The 20,491-nt window shown below is 37.7% G+C and overlaps 1 protein-coding gene across 1 annotated transcript; it reads right to left on the bottom strand.

Annotated features, from left to right (window-relative positions):
- Positions 1-5,476: 5,476 nt before the first annotated feature.
- On the bottom strand, positions 5,477-17,112 carry LOC124990207 (histone H2A.V). Its single transcript, XM_047559938.1, has 5 exons — positions 16,798-17,112; positions 11,603-11,680; positions 9,323-9,436; positions 6,600-6,729; positions 5,477-5,733 (listed from the first exon to the last, which is right to left on the bottom strand). The coding sequence occupies exons 1-5, from the start codon at positions 16,798-16,800 to the stop codon at positions 5,672-5,674; spliced, it is 387 nt and encodes a 128-aa protein (XP_047415894.1). The 5' UTR covers positions 16,801-17,112; the 3' UTR covers positions 5,477-5,671.
- Between the last annotated feature and the right edge of the window lie 3,379 nt (positions 17,113-20,491).

Consider the following 20,491-nt stretch of genomic DNA (forward strand, 5'->3'; position numbering starts at 1 on the left):
AACAGATTCTTTTTAGGCATCCCTATTCTAATGTAGCTACTTTTTCTCTTTGTTTACACATTACCGGTAACTGGTATACTCTCCAAAGGTTTCATGAGACCATGCACTGTGATGCATTTCCAATTTGGGGTTACAGAAGATATCCTGACACATCTCACCTACAGATTCCTACACTTTATCCGCTCTTTTAGCATTAACCTTGGTACTTCCTGCAGTAGCTTTCTAAGTTGCTGGCATAAGAGGACCAGTTCTCATGTTCTGCATTTTGAGTTTAATCTGATCACATTCTCACTGAGCCTCTAGTAATAAAGGTTTAGAAATACTGACTGAAAAATCAAGGGGCCATGGCATCTGCCAGGGAATGGGGGCTTGGAACTCCTTGGTCTCAAGGCACCGTATTCGATGCATGTGTTCTCTGATCCCACGTCCAGGCTCTATCAATGCAGAGTCCCACAACATTCAAAGGATACTGTTAGCTGCTTTTCAGGGATGAAGACAGATTTGAAGAGGTGGAGCCACATAACCAGGAACCAGCCAACAGAGATATGAACCCAGGTGTATCTGACTCCAGAACTACTTACAACTTTTAAAAAAGAATTTTAGACTTTTCTCATAACACGTCATAAATCTCAACCCTGTAGGGGCCTGGAGTCTTCAAATCCTATATATATTCCTTTTTTTTCCATTGTTGTTCTAACAAATGATCACGAACCTGGTGGCTTTCAGCAAGTTTCTGTAGAGTAGAAGTCTGGGGCAGCATAGCTAACTCTATGCTCATGGTCTCACTAAGCTAAAATCAGGTCATTGACTGTGGACAACATTCTCCTTTGTGCCTCAGAGTCCTCTTCCAAACTCACCGATTAGTAGCAGGATTAATTTCCTTCTGTTCTACACGAGGTCCTTCTATCTTCAGGTGCGGTGGTACCACCAGTTCTCTGAATTTGATTCCTGTTTCCTCTACTGCTGCTAAGGGTTAATCATCTGGGCCCATCCAGACAATTCAGGATAATAACATCTGCAAAGCCCCTTTAACTACATAATGCAACACACAAGTATAACATCAGAAGAGGGGAAGTCATGGGGGCCACAATTCTATTGTCTCTTCTTCAAATCTCTCTTATATATCTACAGGTCTCACAGCAAAATGCCTTTTCCTAAAAAATGTTGCACTGTTCTCTGCCCCTGCCAGGTGTCCAAACAGTTCCAGTAGTTGGGCTGGGTCTCACCAAAAAAATTAACATCATGTATGGTGGAGCTGGGTGTGGTGGTGCACACCTGTAATTCCAGCAGCTTGGGAGGCTGAAGCAGAAGGATTTAAAGTTCAAACCCAGCCTCAGCAATTTAGTGAGGCCCTGTCTCAAAATAAGAAAGGGCCAGGGATGTGGTTCAGTGGTTAAAGGACCCTGGCTTTTAATCCCTTGTACACAAGTTAGCTGGACCTAGTGACAGATACTAAAATCCCAGTGACTTCAGTCAGGAGTATTATAAATTTGAGGTCAGCCTGGGCAATTTAGTGAGACCCTGTCTAAAAAGTAAAAAGGGCTGGGAATGTAGTTCAGTGGTACAGTGCCCTTGGGTTCGATTCCTAGTAGTCTCCCCATCCCCCCAAAAATTTCATTGGCTAATTGTGAGAAAGTATATTTTTTTTACTGGGGATGGTCAACTTTCATGTATTTCAGGTTAGTTGACTTGGGACTCCCTTATGAAACAAAAACTGAGTAATGAACACTAACTATATCCCTACTCTCATATTCTCATTTGACCAGCACCAGGAGGTTAGGAGACCAAGTTTTCCCTTGAGATGGTAGTATGGCTCATACTATGTCAATGTGACTTACCTGAAAGGCTAAATGTAAAAGGAAGGTCTTATGCATTCAGGAAACTATTAGTACACACAAAAAATGCTCTCAAATTACTGTTTTTTTTTTTTGGGTACTGGGGATTGAACCCAGAAGTGCTGAACAGCTGGGCCTTTTTTTTTTTTTTTTTTTTTTTTAATGTTTTAATTAGAGACAGGATATCTCTGAGCTGCTTAGGGCCTTGCTAAGTTGCTGGGGCTGGCTTTGAACTCGAGATCCTCCTGCCTCAGCCTCCCCAGTTGCTGGGTCAAATTAACTTTAAACTGGAAATTACTTTTAAATCAAAGCTCTTCCTCAGCAGATCAAGCATCTTGCTTAAAGTTGAATTTACTTATTTGAGAAGGAAATGTCCATATTCAGCCTATTCTAGAGGCAACTTAGTAAATCCCAGTATACTCACCCAAACCTCCTAATAATCCAACACAATGGCATCATCTGATGGAAGCACACTTTCTCTTCTCTAACAAGAAATGATAGAGAACAAAAACAAGCAGCAAATAAGGGCCATTCCACAAATGAACTATGTGACATGTTATTTGTTGGGTATAAGAATTATTCACTGCTTAATGGTTTTGCACATTAGAAAAACTTTCATAATAATTATGTCAAAAAAGGAACCACTGCAATAAAGCACAGGCACCGAAGCCAGCATCGCATTTCTCATTTCCATTCTTATGTTAGATACTCTTCAGATCATTTGTCATAACTCCCCCTATTTATAAATGCCATTCTTTATTCCCAAGATTTATTTCATCTTATTTCTCTACTGTACTCTTCCCATTCTTTTACGTAGTTCAAGTTCTACTTTCTGTTAAAAAAAAAATTCTTCCCTCTGTTTCTCTGTGTTTAACTAAAATACAAATGCACAATTATTTAAAACAAGTTTAGTGGCTGGGGTTGTGGTTCAGTGGTAGAGTGTTCACCTAGCATGTGTGAGACCCTGGGTTTGATCCTCAGCACCATATTAAAAAAAAATTAAAAATAAAGGTATTGTGTCCACCTATACAATTAACAAACAAAAAGTTCAGGTGCCACTGGGAGCTGTGGCACATGCCTATAATCCCAGCAACTCGGGAGGTTGAGGCAGAAGGATTTTGAGCTTAAAGCCAGTCTCAGCAACTTAGTGAGAGCCCTGTCTCAAAATAAAATATAAAAAGGACTGGGGATATGGCTTAGTGGTTAAGCGGCCCTGGATCCAATCCCTGGTATCTCCCCCCCAAAAGTGTAGATGAAGTGACATACTGGCTGGAACATACTTTAAAAATATTCCATGGATTGGATGAAACATGAATGACTTAAGTGTAGAAGTTAGGCTGTGTACATGGCCTAATAATCCTACATTTTTTCCTTTCTTTTTCCCCATGGTGCTAAGGGTTCAATCCAGGGCCTCACACGATAGGCAAGAGCTCTGCCTCTGAGCTACATCTCCAGCCCTTTGTTCTACATTTATTAGAAGATAAAATACAATTGTCTGTGTCCAAAATACACCTTTGACACAAAAGGTGCCAAAACTCATTTGAAGCAATTAACTAGAAAACTCTAGTAAAAATGCCCTTGGGCAAGTGATTCAAAGGTCTGTGATATTTTGCCTTCTGCTATTTGTGTTTCTGAAAACTTTTCAAACCTCACATGATTCTTCATAAAGACACTTGAAAATGTGGGCCCAGAGAATTGTCAGAATTTGAAATGTCTATTTTACCCTATTTTATAAATGGGGTAAGCAAAAGTTCTTTATAGAATATTTCAGCTAATCGATGCAGAAGGAATGACATATTTATTGGTTGGCAACCTCTAATGGAATCCCGGATCTGGGAAAGTATCACTAATGGTAACCAAAACCATTAGGGGAAAAGCTGACAACTTTTAATGGGCTGGCAGTACCCAAACTCATCATCAATTTTAAAAGAACAACAAAAAAAGCCCTCTAGATCTCAATGACATTTTACAGGAAATATAAGAGAGAAAAATCTAAAATGACAGCATTAGAATGCATTCAATAAAATCCACACTAAGGGACAATTCTACAAGACAAACATTTCAGTTTCTTCAAATAAAATTACAAGAAAAACGGAAAAGAAATTTATAGATTAAAATGGAACTTAAGAGATACCAACAAAATGCAAGATATATTTATCCAGATCCTGATTCAAACAAACTAATTGTAAAAAAAAAAAAAAAAAAAAAAAGGTATTACAGTCAGGTGTACTGGCACACATCTGTAATCCCTGCTACTCAGGAGGCTAAGGCAGGAGGATATCAAGCACAAGGCCAGCTGGGAAAATTTGTCAAGAACCTGTCTCAGAATAAAATAAAGGATTAGGGATGTAGCTCAGTTGCAGAGCACTTGCCTAGCATGTATGAGGCTGTGGGTTCAATATCTAGTACTGCACACAAACACACAAAATAAAGAGTGGAAAACTTGAATACTGACTGGTATCATATATTAAAAAATGTCTTAGGTATCTTAAGACAATGGTATTATGGTTCTGTTCTAAAAAATGTCTCATATTTGGAGAGATGTTTGAGTATTTCTCTATATAGTATATAGATATGAGAACATTATACCTATAATGAGATTTAAACCAATCCATTTGGTAGGGAGCAGGTGGGGATATGGGTAAATAAAACTGACCACAAAACAACTGTTGCAGTTGGAGGATGGGTACACAGGGCTTAATCATACTGTTCTCTTTATTTTTGTGTATTTGTGAGAATTTCCATAATAAAATATTTTAAAAATTGAGTTTTGTTTTGATAGTGTTATACTATAAAACATCAAAAAATTTCCTTCTTTAATGAAGATTTCCAGACAGAAAAATAGAATTTTCTGATGGACCATTAATTAGCACATTAACTTAAATCTTCTAACAGTTACTTAGAAACTGACAACAAAAAATAAATCTTAAAAGATTGTACAAATTAATGTATGTTACTATATCAATAAAAGACCACCAAAAGTTGGAATTTTAAGCCAAAAGCAGAAAGGTTTGATAAATCTAACATTAATTCTAGGTAAGGGTGTAGGCTCTTGAGTCAGTAAGATCTAGGTATATATCCTAGCTCTGCTCCATTCTATTAGTTCTCAATATTTTTTGGCAGATCATTTAATTTTGGTGAACCTCAGGCTCCATGTCTATAAAGTGAGGATAATAAGAGTTCTTGATTAGTGAAGCACTAACCACAGGGCCTGGCACGTGGTGAAGTGCTCAATAAAGGAGTCCAGTAAATCTACTACCTCATTTCAGTCTTAAATGCACATTTTTCCATAATCTAACATCTCTGAAATTGAGATAGATCCTGTAATTGATGGCATTAATTCAAGGAGTTTTCCTTCCTTAGTGGTATATAATAAAATAATGGAGCATTACTACAAATTATAGCATCTAACATTCAATATAACATGGCATATCAATCATGATAAAGCTATATTCCCAATTTCTATTTTAAGATTATTCTGAATAATGAATTTGAATTAAAATTTCAAAAGCTGAGCAAAATATTTCCAATACATCATGAACAGAACAGTTTTGAGACAATTAATTTTGTAAAAAATGGTTTATCAATTCCATTTTTGTATAAAACATATGGGAGAAACCTAGCCAATCAACACACAACTGTCACCACATGAAAAGGTACTTTATCAAACTTCGAGTCTAAGAACATACAAATGTTTCTTTTTTTAGTATGTCTACAGTAATTGTCTATGCCTTTCCATTTAACTGTTTTTAAAAATTCCACATATCCCCATTGTTATCTTCTGTCTCAGTTACAGTACAATGACGGGGAGGAAGAGGGTTAGTTAAAACAACCCTCTAAGCAGTTTTCTGCTGTCCCTTCTTTCCAATCAGAGATTTGTGGATATGAGGGATCACACCTAGAATGAAATTAAAACAAAACAAGTTATTATTAAAAACGTTTTTAGCTGGCTACATTTTTTTTTTTTTTTGATACCAGGGATTGAACTCAATTGAACTTAACCACTGAGCTACATCCCCAGTCCTTTTTATATTTTATTTTGAGACAGGGTCTCACCAAGTTACTTATTAGGGTCTTGCTAAATTGCCGAGGCTGGCTTTGAACCTACTATCTATCCTCCTGCCTCAGCCTTCAGAGCCCTAATTAGCAGGCTACATCTTAACACTTACTAAAGTTAAAAAGCAAGCTAAAAAAAAGCAAATATACAAAGAAAGAAACCTAAGTCCCTTTCCACATTAAAAGTACTTACAAGGACTACCCCTACCCCAAGGGTCTGTGAACCCTGTAAAACTATAGGTAAAGTTGATTTTATGTGATTTTTTAGAGACAAGTAACAATAGTTTTCATAGGTCCTCCTGATAATCCAAAACAAATTAAGAACTACCAACTTACCTCTTTTGATCCTGACCCATTTCCAGTATTTTAGCCCTTTCAAAGGTATTATGTTAAGCAATTTCTCAAGACCATTTTTCAAAAATAGTTTTAAAGGTATGGAAAATATTTTAACCATCAGGTTTGAAGTATCACATATGGAATTTAGATAAATATTGGCTAAAATAAGACTAGTATTATGTGTGACTACAAGGAGAGCAAATATTTATTCAGATCATCATGAAAAGAAGCCTAGAAATGTAATAGGTTTAAGATTTAGGGAATTAAAGTTTATATGTTTTCTAGTTAGTCATTCAAATGCAAAGGATCATTGATCTGAATGATATACTTATTAGAAAAGACCAATAACAATCTAGGTTTAATAATACATACCACCCCCAGCGATGGTAGCCTTGATAAGAGAGTCCAACTCTTCATCACCACGTATTGCAAGCTGCAAGTGACGTGGAGTGATACGCTTTACTTTAAGATCCTTGGAAGCATTACCTGCCAGCTCCAGCACCTACAAAGCAGTCATGAAACAGTGTCAAATGAAGTTTAAAGAGTTCAGTGCAGCATTTCTTTCCTTTATTGCTATAATGCTTTCATAAAACTCATTACTTCACTTGATCCCTTTTATATTCATTCTCTGAAACACAGATAGAAACTTGAGCAAAAGCCTACTTGTTTATAGAAAGAAATTAAAGGAAGAACAGTGGATATTATCCCTCAACCAAGATTCTAAATGTAAACATTCAGAAAAATCATCTATTTTAATTTATCTGTGTAGTCTATTTTTGGTATTCATGTAGTCTATCTGGTGGTTCATTTCCCTTAATGGCTGGAATTTATTTCTTAATACTCAGAAGAAAAAAAAGAAACAAAAGAGTTTAAAAACGTAATTTAAAATAATTTCTTATTCACAGGTTTTTAACGTTAATGGTCTCTATAAATTCATAGGCAATAAGCAAGAATCCTTTCATATTATAATGGGGATTTTCAAGTAGAGAAATTCTAAAGTTCTTGTTAGACAGACACTGCATTTTATTTTTGTGCCTCCATAAATTATACTGGCATTATCATACCTTTAATGGAAGTAATACAGAAAACATAGAGCTTCCTCATTTAAGTAGAGCAGTGGTTAAGACTATGTGTACATTAGAATCACAACCACCAGTACTCTCCCCATTCTCTTCAGGGATTCTGACTAGTTTTAAATGAGGCCCATTTGAAAGTTCTCCAAATGGATTTAATGCAAAGCCAAGACTGAAAAGTGATTACTCCTGATCTGGACTCTTGGCTTAGATTTCAATAATTTACCTCTACTGAATGACTAAAATTCCAAATTTAAATATGTAGAATATGTTAACAGCTTATTTTTTAAAAAATAAATATTTTTAAAAAATATTTATTGTAGATGGACACAATATCTTCATGTATTTATTTTTACGTGGTGCTGAGGATCAAACCCAGTGCCTCATATATATGAGGCAAACGCTCCACCACTGAGTTACAACCCTTGCCCTGTTGACTGCTTTTAAAAGTGTACTTATTTTCTAATCTTTTTTTTTTTTTCTTGTGCTGGGATTGAACCCAGAGCTTCAAGCATGCTAAATAAATGCTCTATCACTAAGCTACACCTATAGCCTGTTTAATCTTAACTTAAAAGTTAAAAACTACCTATAATTCCATGTTATATCTGCAATGGGACACGGATAACTTGAAGATAATGAAATGATAGCAACAATAACTGACATACAGGTTAAACCTAAATTCCTCAGTTTATAATATACACATCTTCCTTAAGCAAGAAACTTCCCTTTTTACAGATCTGCTATCTATCTCTACCACTTGACTTGCTCACTACTCAAATCACTCCCCTGGTCTGGAATGTAGCTGAATGAGCTTCGTGGGGAATGGGGAAAGTGGTAATCCAAGATCCCAAAATTAAAAACTCTTTGCCCAAATATCTTCCTAAGATGTCAATCTATGTACAACCAAATTAGGACTGATTAGATCTTTAGGTTTTTTTTTAAAAATCTCTGATATCATAATATATTTGTGATTTTGGTGGTGGGGGGGTGTACTGGGGATTGAACCCAGGGGTGCTTTACTACTAAGTCACATCCCAAATCCTTTTATAAATTTCTAAAATTTTTTTTTGTGGTTGTAGATGCCTTTTGTAGTTGTAGACAGCATGCCTTTATTTTATTTGCACACTTTTGTATGTGGTGCTAAGGATAGAACCCAGTGCCTCATACATTTTAGGTAAGAGCTCTGCCACTGAGCCCCAGGTCCAGTCCCTCCCCAGTCCTTTTTAATATTTTATTTAGAGATAGAGCCTCACTAAGTTGCTGCGGTGGGCTTTGAACTCATGATCCTTCTGCCTCAGCTACCCAAGCTGCTAGGATTATAGTTGTGTACCACCGTACCTAGCTGATTTTTTTTTTTTTTTTTTTTTTTAAAGCAGTTCTGGGGATTGATCTCAGGCCCTTACTTTGCACATGCCAGGCAGGTATTCTACCACTGAACTAAATCCCCTGCTTGTGATTTTTATATATCATCATTTTGGCAAATCTTTACCCATTCCAATCTTTATAAACCAAGAGGTCATACTGTTAAATGTCATAAATATTGCCTGTTGACTCTACTATATATATGTGTATACACACACACACACACACACACCTCAGAGTTCACTTAATTTGTATAGTATTTAATACTTTTGTCAGGTCAGTTAAAAATATGGACTCCTGGACCTTGCTTCACTGTAAAAGTAAGTATACCAAATTTCTTTTTAACACCAACACTGGCTGACAGGTCTAAAAGATACAGCTAAAACTGCTATTAAAAAGAAACTAAAGGGCTGGGGCTGTAGCTTAGAGGCAAATCACTTGCCTGGCATGTGAGAGACACTGGGTTCGCTCTTGGCACTGCATAAAAATACAAAAATAAAATAAAAGCATTCTGTCCATCTATAACTACAAAAAAAAGAAAAAAAAAAGGAAAAGAAATGAAACTAAAGAGCACATATGTCTTTTTGAATTTGATGGGTTTCATTCTTTTAGTTTAGAAAATCTTTTGGAATCCCATATACAAGATATGACCCAACAAACCTCAGCAGTGAGGTACTCCAGAATCGCAGCACTATAGACGGCAGCAGTGGCACCCACCCGTCCGTGGCTTGTGGTGCGAGTCTTCAAGTGTCTGTGGATGCGGCCCACAGGAAACTGAAAGAGAGATATTTCACTGCGAAGCACTATATAATCCTAACATCACATCACTGAGTCGTAATCAAAGCCTTAATAAGACAACATAAAATAATAAGAACAAACCAACTTGGTCACACATATTTGAAATCAAACCTATTTGGCAATTAATAGTTCCTGGGGACTGTATATCCTGATAATATGCCCCAAATCTTCAACTCCTGTACAATATGGAAAGTTTCATTATATAATAAAGAGAAACTGTGCTGTGCTATCAACTGCATGGCTCAGTGATAATATTCATATCATATTCATATCTAGTAAATACCTTCACACAGTTACATGTGACTTTGAACTTCCATTACATTCCTCTAACTCTAACTCTGTTCTTTGCTCAGTTTTAAGAGATGACCTGACAGTTAAGAAAAATCAATACCATTTTCTCATTGACTTTTTTCTTCTACTGAGAATGAGGGTACTTTCTTACTTCCAAATATACTAATTCCATTTGACTTACCCTCCCCACTTCTTTTTCCTTCTTGTATTTTTGTTGTTGGTGGTGGTGGTGCTAGGGATTAAAAGCAAGGCCTTGCACATGCTAAGCACACACACTACCATGGAGGTGCATCCCTCAGTCACTCCCATCACTTCTTACCATCCTCACCCCTTCATTCTTCCTTTATTTCAACAACTCCAATAATTTCCTTTCCACTGGCTCCTTTCCTTCTGCAAACTTTACTTAAAACTTTCCCACGCTCTACAACAACTACTTCTAGTTAGTCTACATATCCTTTCAAAGGCAAAATTTAAAAACAAATTTCAAACTTGTGGTGGGCATGGTGATATATGCCTGTAATCCTAGCTAGTTGGAAGGCTGAGACAAAGATCACAGGAGACTAGCCTCCACAATTTAGTGAGACTCTGTCTCAAAATTTAAAAAATAAGGACTGGGAATGTAGCTCAGTGGTAGAGAGCACTGGGTTCAATCCCTAATATGGCAAAATAAATAAATAAATCCTCAAATCCTTACTTTCTTGTCATCATTTCTCCCAACCTAGACTTGGCCTCTGAAGAACACCACACTTGAAGTCTAGTAGTCACTTCCAGATAAGGAGAAAAATCATTCCCCCAACTAAGTGATTATGAGCTTCTTAAAGCTGGGACTATAGGTGGATGGTACCTGGCTTTTTTTCCTCTTCCTTATTAGGACTGTGTATCTGCTACAGCAGTCAGTATATAACAGAGAGCTATAATTAAGAACTTTATTTTGAGCAGGGGTAATGATAACACAGTACTTAAGTGAACATACATGTACTTAATAAGTATATGTACTACTACTATACATAAATGTACATATGCATATCACTCTTACATACATATATGTATACTTCATATGTATATATATGTATATGTGCTAGTTAGACTGTAGTCTAAATCCTGTTTTATTTGGTATTCTAATACTATCCCTTGAGGATTCCTCACTCTTAGGATCTACCAATGAATCCTTGTATTCCTTTCTCATTCACAAGTTAGGAAACTTATTTATAGCATGAGTTATCAATTTTGCACAAATGATCTCAAATTTGTAATTCTATCACTATTCTTAAAAAGCTGGACTCGTGTTTCCAACTTCTGGACATTTCCATATGGATGTTTTGGTGAACTTCAAAGTGAATCCACTTAAATTTAATTCATAACATAACCCTACTACAAATGTCTGTGTGCCTTAAATTCTAAGCCTCAGAATAAACCTTCCTTTGACTTTCTTTAAGCCCTTTATTCTCCACTCATTTTCTGTACATGTTTTTTATTCTTTCTCATCCCACTCTAAGTACATGTTAACTTGTTCTTAAACTATCTGACTTCCATCACACTTCCAAATTAAATATGCTTTGAATAAATCCTAATTGAGAATTTACATGGTGCCTTAAAATATACAATGTGTACATCAATTTAAGTTCCTATCCCCCTTCCTTCAGGATCACCTGGATCATGTCACTCACTCACTCAAACTCTCACCATTGCCACAAGGATAAAACTAAACTAAAAAAAAAAAAAAAAACAACTAAACTCAAATCTTACACTGAACTTCCAACTTCCCTGTTTAAAAAGGTTTCTTATAGGTCATAAAATGCAATAAAAAAGAAAGTAATTTAAAAACAAACTAGTATAGTACAGATTCATTACCTGTAGTCCAGCTCTTTGTGAGCGAGACACTGCCTTGGCCTTGGCCTTCCCACTATCCTTTCCAGCTTTGCCTCCAGCCTACATTTAAAAAAAAAAAAGAAAGAAAGAAAGAAAGAAAGAAAAAAGTTTTGGATGAAGAATTAAAATGCTTACTTCAAAAAAAAAAGAAAAAAATCAAGCAACAAAATTTCTAGTTTTATTCTAGATAACTAAAAATACCTAGGTGATCCCCCCTTCTTCCTTTGTAAATACACATATGATTATCATATTTAATTACCTTATTATAAAAAATTCAAACATTAAACATCCACTTAAAGTGTGACATTCTAAAATTCTAAAATTTGAACATATTTCTCAACTTTCTGATTGATGATTCTTACACGTACATTGGTAATTTTTATGCATACCTGAAATACTATGTAATTAAACAAATTTTTAAAATGTCGATATAACATTATTTCCATAGAAACATTTAAAATGTAGCCCTTCTGGAAGAAATAAGTACATTACCAAGCGGGGAGGGTGACAAACCTCAAAAAAATTAAACATATTCAATTACTCTACTTCTGGGTATCTGCCCCCAAATTGAAAGAACTCAAACAGTAATCTGTATGTCCAAGTCTATAGCAACATTATTCACAATAGCCAAAAGGAAGAATAAAACTGTGTCCACTGATAAACAAAATGAAATATACAAGAGAAAAGAATAATATTTAGCTTTGAAAAGGAAATCCCAATACATGCTGTAATATGGATGAAACTTGAGGGCATTATGCTAAATGAAATCTAGTCATAATAAGACAAAATACTAGACAGGTGTGATGGTATATGCTACTAATGAGACTGAAGGAGGAGGATTCCAAATTCAAGGCCAGCCTAGTGAGATTCTCTCTCAAAACAGAAAAAGCGGTGAAGTGCTGTGGTATAGCTTGTGTTAGAATGTTTAGGACCCTGGAGTAGTAAAATTCATAGCTGGAAAGTAGAATTTGTTGCCAGGGACTGGGGGAGGAGGAGAAAATGGGGAATTGTTATTTAATAGATAGTTTCAGTTTGAGAAGATGAAAAAGTTTTACACATAAATGGTAGTGATGGTTGCACAACGGGAATGTACTTAATACCACTAAACAGTACACTTTAAAAATGGAGCCAGGCATGGCGTTGCATACCTGTAATCCCAGTGACTAGGGAGGTTGAAGCAGAAGGATCACAAGTTCAAGGCCAGCCCCGGCAACTTAGCAAGGCCCTAAGCAAGTTAGCAAGACCCTGTCTCAAAAAAAGAAAAAGAAAAAAAAAAAAAAAGTGATACAGCTCAGTGGTAGAGCACATGTAGGTTCAATCCCCAGTACCCAATAAATAAATAAATAAAACAGTAAATTTTATGTTATGTATTTTACCACATACATAAATTCTACTAAAGGGACAAATCTTACTTTTGGCTGACAGAAAACAAATGCTTCTCAAATCATCTTCATGTCCACTTTACAGGAGAATAGTTTAATTATGATATCTAAATGCAATAGATTATTAAACAGTTATTTCAACAAATGAGGTATATATATATATATATTATTATTATTTTTTTTTTTTGGTGTTGCTGGGGATTGAACCCAGGGCCTTGTGCATGCGAGGCAAGCACAACTGAGCTATAGTCCTAGCCCAAGGTATGTATATATAATGATACAGAACCTATAAATCCTATTTCTATGTGCAAAAGCTATGAGCTTTTGTTTAAGAGGAACTCATTTTCTTCTTCTTCTTCTTCTTTTTTTTTAATGGTTATTGGGGATTGAACCCAGGGATCTTCTATCACCGAGGTACATGCCCAGTCTTTTTTAGTTTTTGAGACAGGGTCTTGCAAAGTTGCCAAGGCTGGTCTCAAACTTGCAATCCTCCTGTCTCAGCCTCCCAAGTAGGTGGGACAACAGTCATGTGCCACTGGCCTGGCTTGACTTTGCCATTTAAATCTGTAAAACAAACAACTTTGTTAAAAAGAGTCAGTTTAAAGAGTTGGGGGCTTGAGGGTCTATACTTTAAAAAGCAAATTTTGAGGTGGCATATTCTCTATGTAAGGCCTTCCTCAAATTTTTTTTTTTTTTAATCTATAATCAACTATGTTTAGTCTGTAAGTCTCAGTGGATCAAACACTAATCGCCCAAAATCCTGTGTGTTTTATGTGTGTGTCTGTATGTGTGTGGTAGAACAAAACAGCAATGCCCTGGGAGGTATTAGAAGCAGGAAAAAACAGTCTATGAATCAATTCATATTCTCTTTCTGACATTAAAACAATTCAGCGAGATTTACATTTACTAGGGAGAACTGAAACTCTCCAGATTTCTGAGGATGCCTCAATATTTTAATAATTCCTGACCATATTGCCATACAAAAAAAAGATAGATCATCTTTTATTTGAAGTCACCTCCATTAATAAGATATTCTCATCTATTAAATTTAAAAAAAACACTTCATCTTTATTTATATTAGTAAAAAAACATGGGGGCTGGGGTTATGGCTCAGCAGCAGAGCGCTTGCCTAGCACGTGTGAGGTACTAGGTTCGATTCTCAGTCATGCATATAAATAAATAAAGGTCCATTGTCAACTAAAAAAAATTAAAAAAAACATGTAAAATCTTCTTAAGTGGTACGAGTCTAAAATTATTATTGTCTCCCTGTGACTCAATTAAAAAAATAAGAACTAGTTATTAACTAAAAGCTACCAACCACAAAACTCCCCAGGTTTCTCAATTTATACACTAATTATAATTACTCTGCTTAAGCAATTTTATCCTGTTTTATTTGCTGTTCTACTTATTTGCTTTTTAAGGAAGTAGATGTATAACCAACTTTTATTTTTTGGTACTGGGGTGGAACTCAGGGTTGCTTTATAACTGAGTACATCCCCAGTACTTATATTTTGGGGGGACAGGGTCCCAATCAGTTTCTAAGACCTCTACTTCTGATTTTCCTATCTCAGCCTTCCAAGTCACTTGGATTTCAGGCACTGGTTATAATCAGTTTTTAAAAGCCTTAATATATGCTGGGTGTGGTAGCACATGCCTGTAGTTCCAACTACTTGGGAAGATGAGGCAGGAGGATTGCTTGAATCCAGGCACTGGGAGACCAGCCTGGACAATATAGCAAGATCCCATTAAAGAGAGGAAAAAAAAAAAAAAAAAAAAAAAAAGCCTTAATACATTAAATGATTATTTCCAAGGTTTGGAGACTCCAGATACATTTTTTTTTTTTTTTTTTTAATACTGGGGATTTAACCCAGGGACACTTTACCACTGAGCTACATTCCCCAGTCCTGTTTAGTTTTTTTTTTAAATATCTTTTCAGTTGTTGATGGACCTTTATTTATATATGGTCTTGAGAATTGAACCCAGTGACCCACACATGCTAGGCAAGTGTGCTACCACTGAGTCACAACCCCAGACCACCCTTTATAGTTTTTAAGACACAGTCTAAGTTGCTTAGGGCCTTGCTACATTGCTGAGGCTGGCTGGCCTCCAATTTGTGATCCTCTCATCTCAGCCTTCCAGATACATTTTTTACACTTAACAAAAACAAATTTTTGTGGTATCAAACCTATCTGCATACAAAATTGTACAATAAGTGGATAATTATTTTCTTTCCCAAATCCTCTCAATCTGTATCCTCCCAATTTTATACATTCATACAGCTGATGACTGAGAAACAAAATATAAGCAATATAAAAATACTTAGAAGAAATGTATCATTATTAATCGGTTAAGCCCCATATATATATATGGGATAAGGTGCATGCTTGGGTATATTTCACTTAGAAAAACTTGGACACTGAATATTTTCATACTGATTTAATAAACACATATTTACTCCCCCTCAAGCTTAAAATCTTTTCAAGAATAACAACTTGATGCCTCCTGTATTTTTGCTAATGATTATATATTTTTGACTGCTTGTAAATGTAAACAATACCTATCACTAGAGATGGAGAAACATCTTAAAAATTAGCAACGTTCATGAAAATCATCAGCTTGAGGCAATTTACAGATTAGATGTAACCTCCACCTCAGTTTGTGAACTATAATAATAGTAAACTACAATAAGAGGTTGGATGCAATTATCCATAAGACCTATTCCAATTCCAAGTTTGAGAATTTTACAATAACCAAAATCTGTGTCCTCTTGATTGGCCAATCTGCTTATAGTTAGGTGTTATGTCTATTAAATTCCACACATGTCATTCTCAAGCATAGGATAGGATATGTCATCTAATATCTGTGGTATAAGACATGACATCCCCAGCATCGCAAAACAGAACAAAAACAAAGAAATGAAACCTGAAGTTAACTTTTAAGCAGGTTCCTCAAGTTGGTTACCTGTCTTAGGCTGCTTAAAGCAGGAATACCGACATAAATAAATAAAAGTGTCGCTATTACAGACTTGATTCAATGCATGTCTCTTATCCTTTAGCACGTTTGTCCTTTCCTCAATTTTACAACGGGCCTTAAGTTTTATTCACTTTCATTTAAAAACAAACTCACTTTTCTTAAAAAGATCTGGGTTTCATAATAAGAGATATATAAGATCAAAAATCCACAGCAGCGGCAAAGGGAAGTACCGTTGTATAGCGAAAAAACGCCAACTGCAAAAGAGTCAGAGGATAACGGGCGTTCATCTCAAACCCATGCAATCATCTAGAACAAATCGTGCGGTTCTGATTCGTAAGACCATTCTTTCTGGCTCAAAGGACCACGAATACAAGCCCCTTTGGCAGAAAACCTCAAATTTACGGCCCGGGAAATTACGTAACCAAACAACGCTAAAGACTTCTAACTTGTACAGCGGCTCCTGCTTGACCTCATTGGTGCGTCAGCGCACTAGCACTTGTTTCTGTCTTTCCAAGCCAGATCTGGCCGTTGGGTTCTGGCGTTCTCGTTTCAGACTGGCGTGCGGCATTTCTGACGTTTCTGTCGTCGCTGGGCCGACCGGGTCGGGACAGACCTGCTCTGCTCCGAGCAGAGTTCGCACCCGATCTGGCCCTGCCCAGCGATCGGGCAGCCACCCACCACGGACTCCGCGGCCCGGGCCCCCCCGGAGGGCGGCGAGAGGTTTCGCCGGACGCGGCCCCGACGCCCGCCAATTCCCGACTCCACAGGTAGCGACGCTGACGCGTTTCCGCGCCGACACCCTCGCCGCTCGCCCGCCCTCACCATGGTCTCGGCCGCCTCTGCCTCCGCTCGGCCGCGCGACCACCCGCTGCCGCCCCGCGCCGCCGCAGCCGCTCTCGCAGCTCGGACCGCCGCCGCCGCCGGACCGGACAATAACCGGGGCCCGCCTCGAGCCACTACGGCCAATGGTCGCCCACCTTGCTGGTTTGAACCCCAGCTACTGCCCAATCGCGAGCCTTTTTCTAACCAGAACTCCGCCCCCAGCACCTCCTCCCTAACGGCTGTTTGTTTTTGCACACGGCACGCGGAGGCGGGTCCTTCAGCCCCAACACTGACGCGCCCTCCACCTCTAGCCACGCGACGAGCCTAACGAACAGAAGGACGAACCAATGAGAGCGGAGGAGGGCCAATGAAAATATCGCCCGCGAGCAAGGGAGGCGGGACACTGGGAACGACAGCGGGGTTAACCAATAAGGTGGCGCGATTTCAGTCATCCGAACTTTCCCGCCCATTCTCAGTGTTGGTTATTTGAGTTTTGAGATTTGTTTGGGGAGGAAGAAGCTGCCGCGTGCTTTTTTTCAAGCGACTTTCCACTAAGACTGGGTATTTCTTCGTCTCAGCCGGGACTCGTATCACGCGGACACTGAGTTACAAGGTTGCGCGATCCACACGCTGAGCCGCTGTTTGGGCTGGCTGATCTCGCGGTCGCTTCAGGCGCGGACCCATAACAGGGGCCCGCTTTTCCTCTTTTTAGTTTGCCTTGTTTTTCTTACGCATTAGGCTAAAGTTTGGGAAAAACTGCTGAATAGAACAGAGGAAATGTTCCAAAGCAGAATTTACATCCCTCGGAAACTCGTAAAGATTCAAGAATAAGTATGAATGCATTTGATTGACACTTAGCGCCCCAGCGATCTTTTCTTCTCCGGTCCACAACCTGTTTGCACAACTTTAAAAGGGCCCATCATCATCGTCTTCCTCATCCCCCAACCTGGAGAATCGGAGCTTTCGGGGAGAGTCAGCTCCATTTCACAGTTGAAGAAATGAGTTTAAACGGACGTAGTCAATTGCCTGAGAACACAGGCAATAGATAACCAGGATATAAGCCTACTCTTAGCAGTTTTTTCTAATTCACTCCAGCTTGTGTTTAAACAGTATGCACAGACAGTGCTGGGCAGTGTTCTAGGAGTTGCGGAGGATGGAGTTTTCCTTCTTATGGCGGGATTTTCCTAGGCCTGCATTTCAGTAATTTGTCACCAGGTAGGCAATACTTGTGCCAAACTTTGAATTCTTTCTTCTGACCGGGACTGTAGCTTTGGAGTCAGCCCTCACCAGAAGAAGAAATTGGGGGAAGTGAGTCTTTAAGGAGAGGAGAGGGTGAGCTTTTAGATGAGAGTTTGGAAAATTAGAAAGATGTTGACAAGAGTCAGGAAGAGGGTTCAGATTAATGGAACCCTGAAAAAATAGGTAGAGTTGGCTTAGTAAGCAGTAGCTTACTGTTAATTCCTATCCCTCCTTTGTGTTTCCGGTCCTAATGACTAGTATTATCAGTCTATCAAGACCTTATAAACATGAGTTATTTCTTCAACAAATCATTGAGTGCCTACTGTTTGCAGACACTGTACTAGGTACTAGAGATTGAGTGGTTAGACATGGTTTCTGCATTCATGGTCCTTTACAGAATGAGTCAGATGTTTAAAATGTAAACATACAAATGTGTGAATTAAAATAAGTACAGGGCTGGGGTTGTGCCTCAGTGGTAGCATGCTCACCTGGCACACATGAGGCCCTGGGTTCCATCCTCAGCACCACATAGAAATTAAAATAAAGGTATTGTGTCCCCCTACAACTAAAAAATATATATATTTTAAAAAATAATAAAATAAGTACAGTATACTGAAGGAAAAGAACAGGGTACTGCCAAAGAGAAAGAAAGAATTCGTTCTGGGGAATGGACAGTGTTACACACACACACACACACAAAGAGCATATGTAAAAGTCCCTTAAGAACAAAGACTTGTTATGACAAAAAGCCTGAAAAAAAAGCTAACATTTGACTGGATCTCTTTCACACGTCTTTTTTCTCAATGTCTAAAATCTGGCTTTTTTGGTCTGTCCATTGCCACTGTTTAACCCTTGTCATTTCCCTACTGGATTACAGGAAAAGTCTCTAACATCCTGTCCATTTTTTTCAGACATCATTACATCATCCACTTTTTCTTGAAATGCAAATCTTACTATCACTTTCCCTTAACCTTATGAATTTCAAGAAAAATTCCAAATCTTTAGCATGGTGTAGAAGGCTGTACATTTTCTGGCCCATGCTCATCTTGTGTTTTGTCACTTCTCTCCCTAACCCTGAACTCCATCTTGCTTTTGCCTGTAATTTTGCCCTTAGTTCAAATAATTCTCCATCTCAGCTTCTCCTTTAATCTCCTCAAGAGACATCATTGTTTTTCAGAATGCCTTCCTTTGACATCCTGTTTTGTATTAAATGTCCTTCTGTATGCCTGCAGTACCCATTGTATATTGCTTTGATCATCAGTCTTTAGGTTGAATTGTAAAAGGCTCAGTGAACAGAATTTTTTTTTAAGTCATTATTCTGTGTGTGGTATAGTACCTAGAATCCTATAAATGTCAGTTGGCAAATGAGAGAAAAAATACTTTTCTTTTTCTTTTGGTACTGAGGATTGAACCCAGGGGCACTTAACCACCACATCCCATCCCTTTTTATTTTTTATTGAGAAAGGGTTTTAGTTGCTTAGGGCTTTGCTAAATTGCTGAGGCTGGCTTTGAACTTGTGGTCCTCTTGCCTCAGCCTCCTAAACTGCTGAGATTACAGGTGTGCACCACTGTGCCTGGCCTACAGTATACTTCTTGAAACATATTAAGTGGTTTTTTGTTTGTTTGTTTGTTTGTTTTGGCTTTTCTCTTTAAAACTAGTTAATTTTTGAGTGGTTAAGATATTCACATGTACAAAATCTGCAAGATGTGGAAGGTATACAGTGAAGCAACTCCTCCCATCCCGCCCTTAGCCTCCATTTCACCTCTGCAAAGGGAACAGTGTTGCTAGGATACTCTGTTCCCGATTAATTAATCAATTAATGTTTATTAAAATGTATAATTATACATTTTGATGATGTTCAGCATGATTTTTTTATTTTTTTTTATATTTACAGACTGCATTTTGATTCATTGTATACAAATGGGGTACAACTTTCATTTCTATGGTTGTACACCATGTAGATTCACACCATTCATATAATCATACATGTACATATATGTAGGGTAATACTGTCTGTTTCATTCTATTATCTTTCTGTCTTCCACCCCCTCCCACCCCATTTTCTTTTACACCATCAAAAGTTCCTTCATTCTTCTCTTTTCCCCCACCCAGCCATGCCCCCTCATTATATATCCTCATCCACTTATCATAGGAAACATTGGGCCTTTGCTTTTTTGGGCTTGACCTATTTCAATTAGCATGATATTTTCCAACTTCATCCATTTACCAGCAAATGCCATAATTTTATTCTTCTTTATGGATGAGCAATAGTTCGTTGTGTATATATACCACAGTTTCTTTATCCATTCATCAATTGAAGGGCAATCTGCACTCAAAAAGTAGTTGATAAGTTGGCAGACTGCAGGTGATCGTAATAGACAAATGGGGTAAACAGCAGGGGATCAATAAGCAGAAAGTTTGCCTCACAGAGAAACAAATATCCTCTGCGTGAAA

Source organism: Sciurus carolinensis, chromosome 8, assembly GCF_902686445.1.
Source record: "Sciurus carolinensis chromosome 8, mSciCar1.2, whole genome shotgun sequence".
NCBI classification, from domain to species: domain Eukaryota; kingdom Metazoa; phylum Chordata; class Mammalia; order Rodentia; family Sciuridae; genus Sciurus; species Sciurus carolinensis.

Bases quoted from the DNA above. Each gene is read 5' to 3' on its own strand.
- LOC124990207 (XM_047559938.1), bottom strand. The intron at 9,437-11,602 runs GTAATGAATCTG...TCTCTCTTTCAG, and splicing joins CACAAAGAGCTGGACTACAG to TTTCCTGTGGGCCGCATCCA. The intron at 6,730-9,322 runs GTTTGTTGGGTC...ACTGCTTTGTAG, and splicing joins TGGAGTACCTCACTGCTGAG to GTGCTGGAGCTGGCAGGTAA.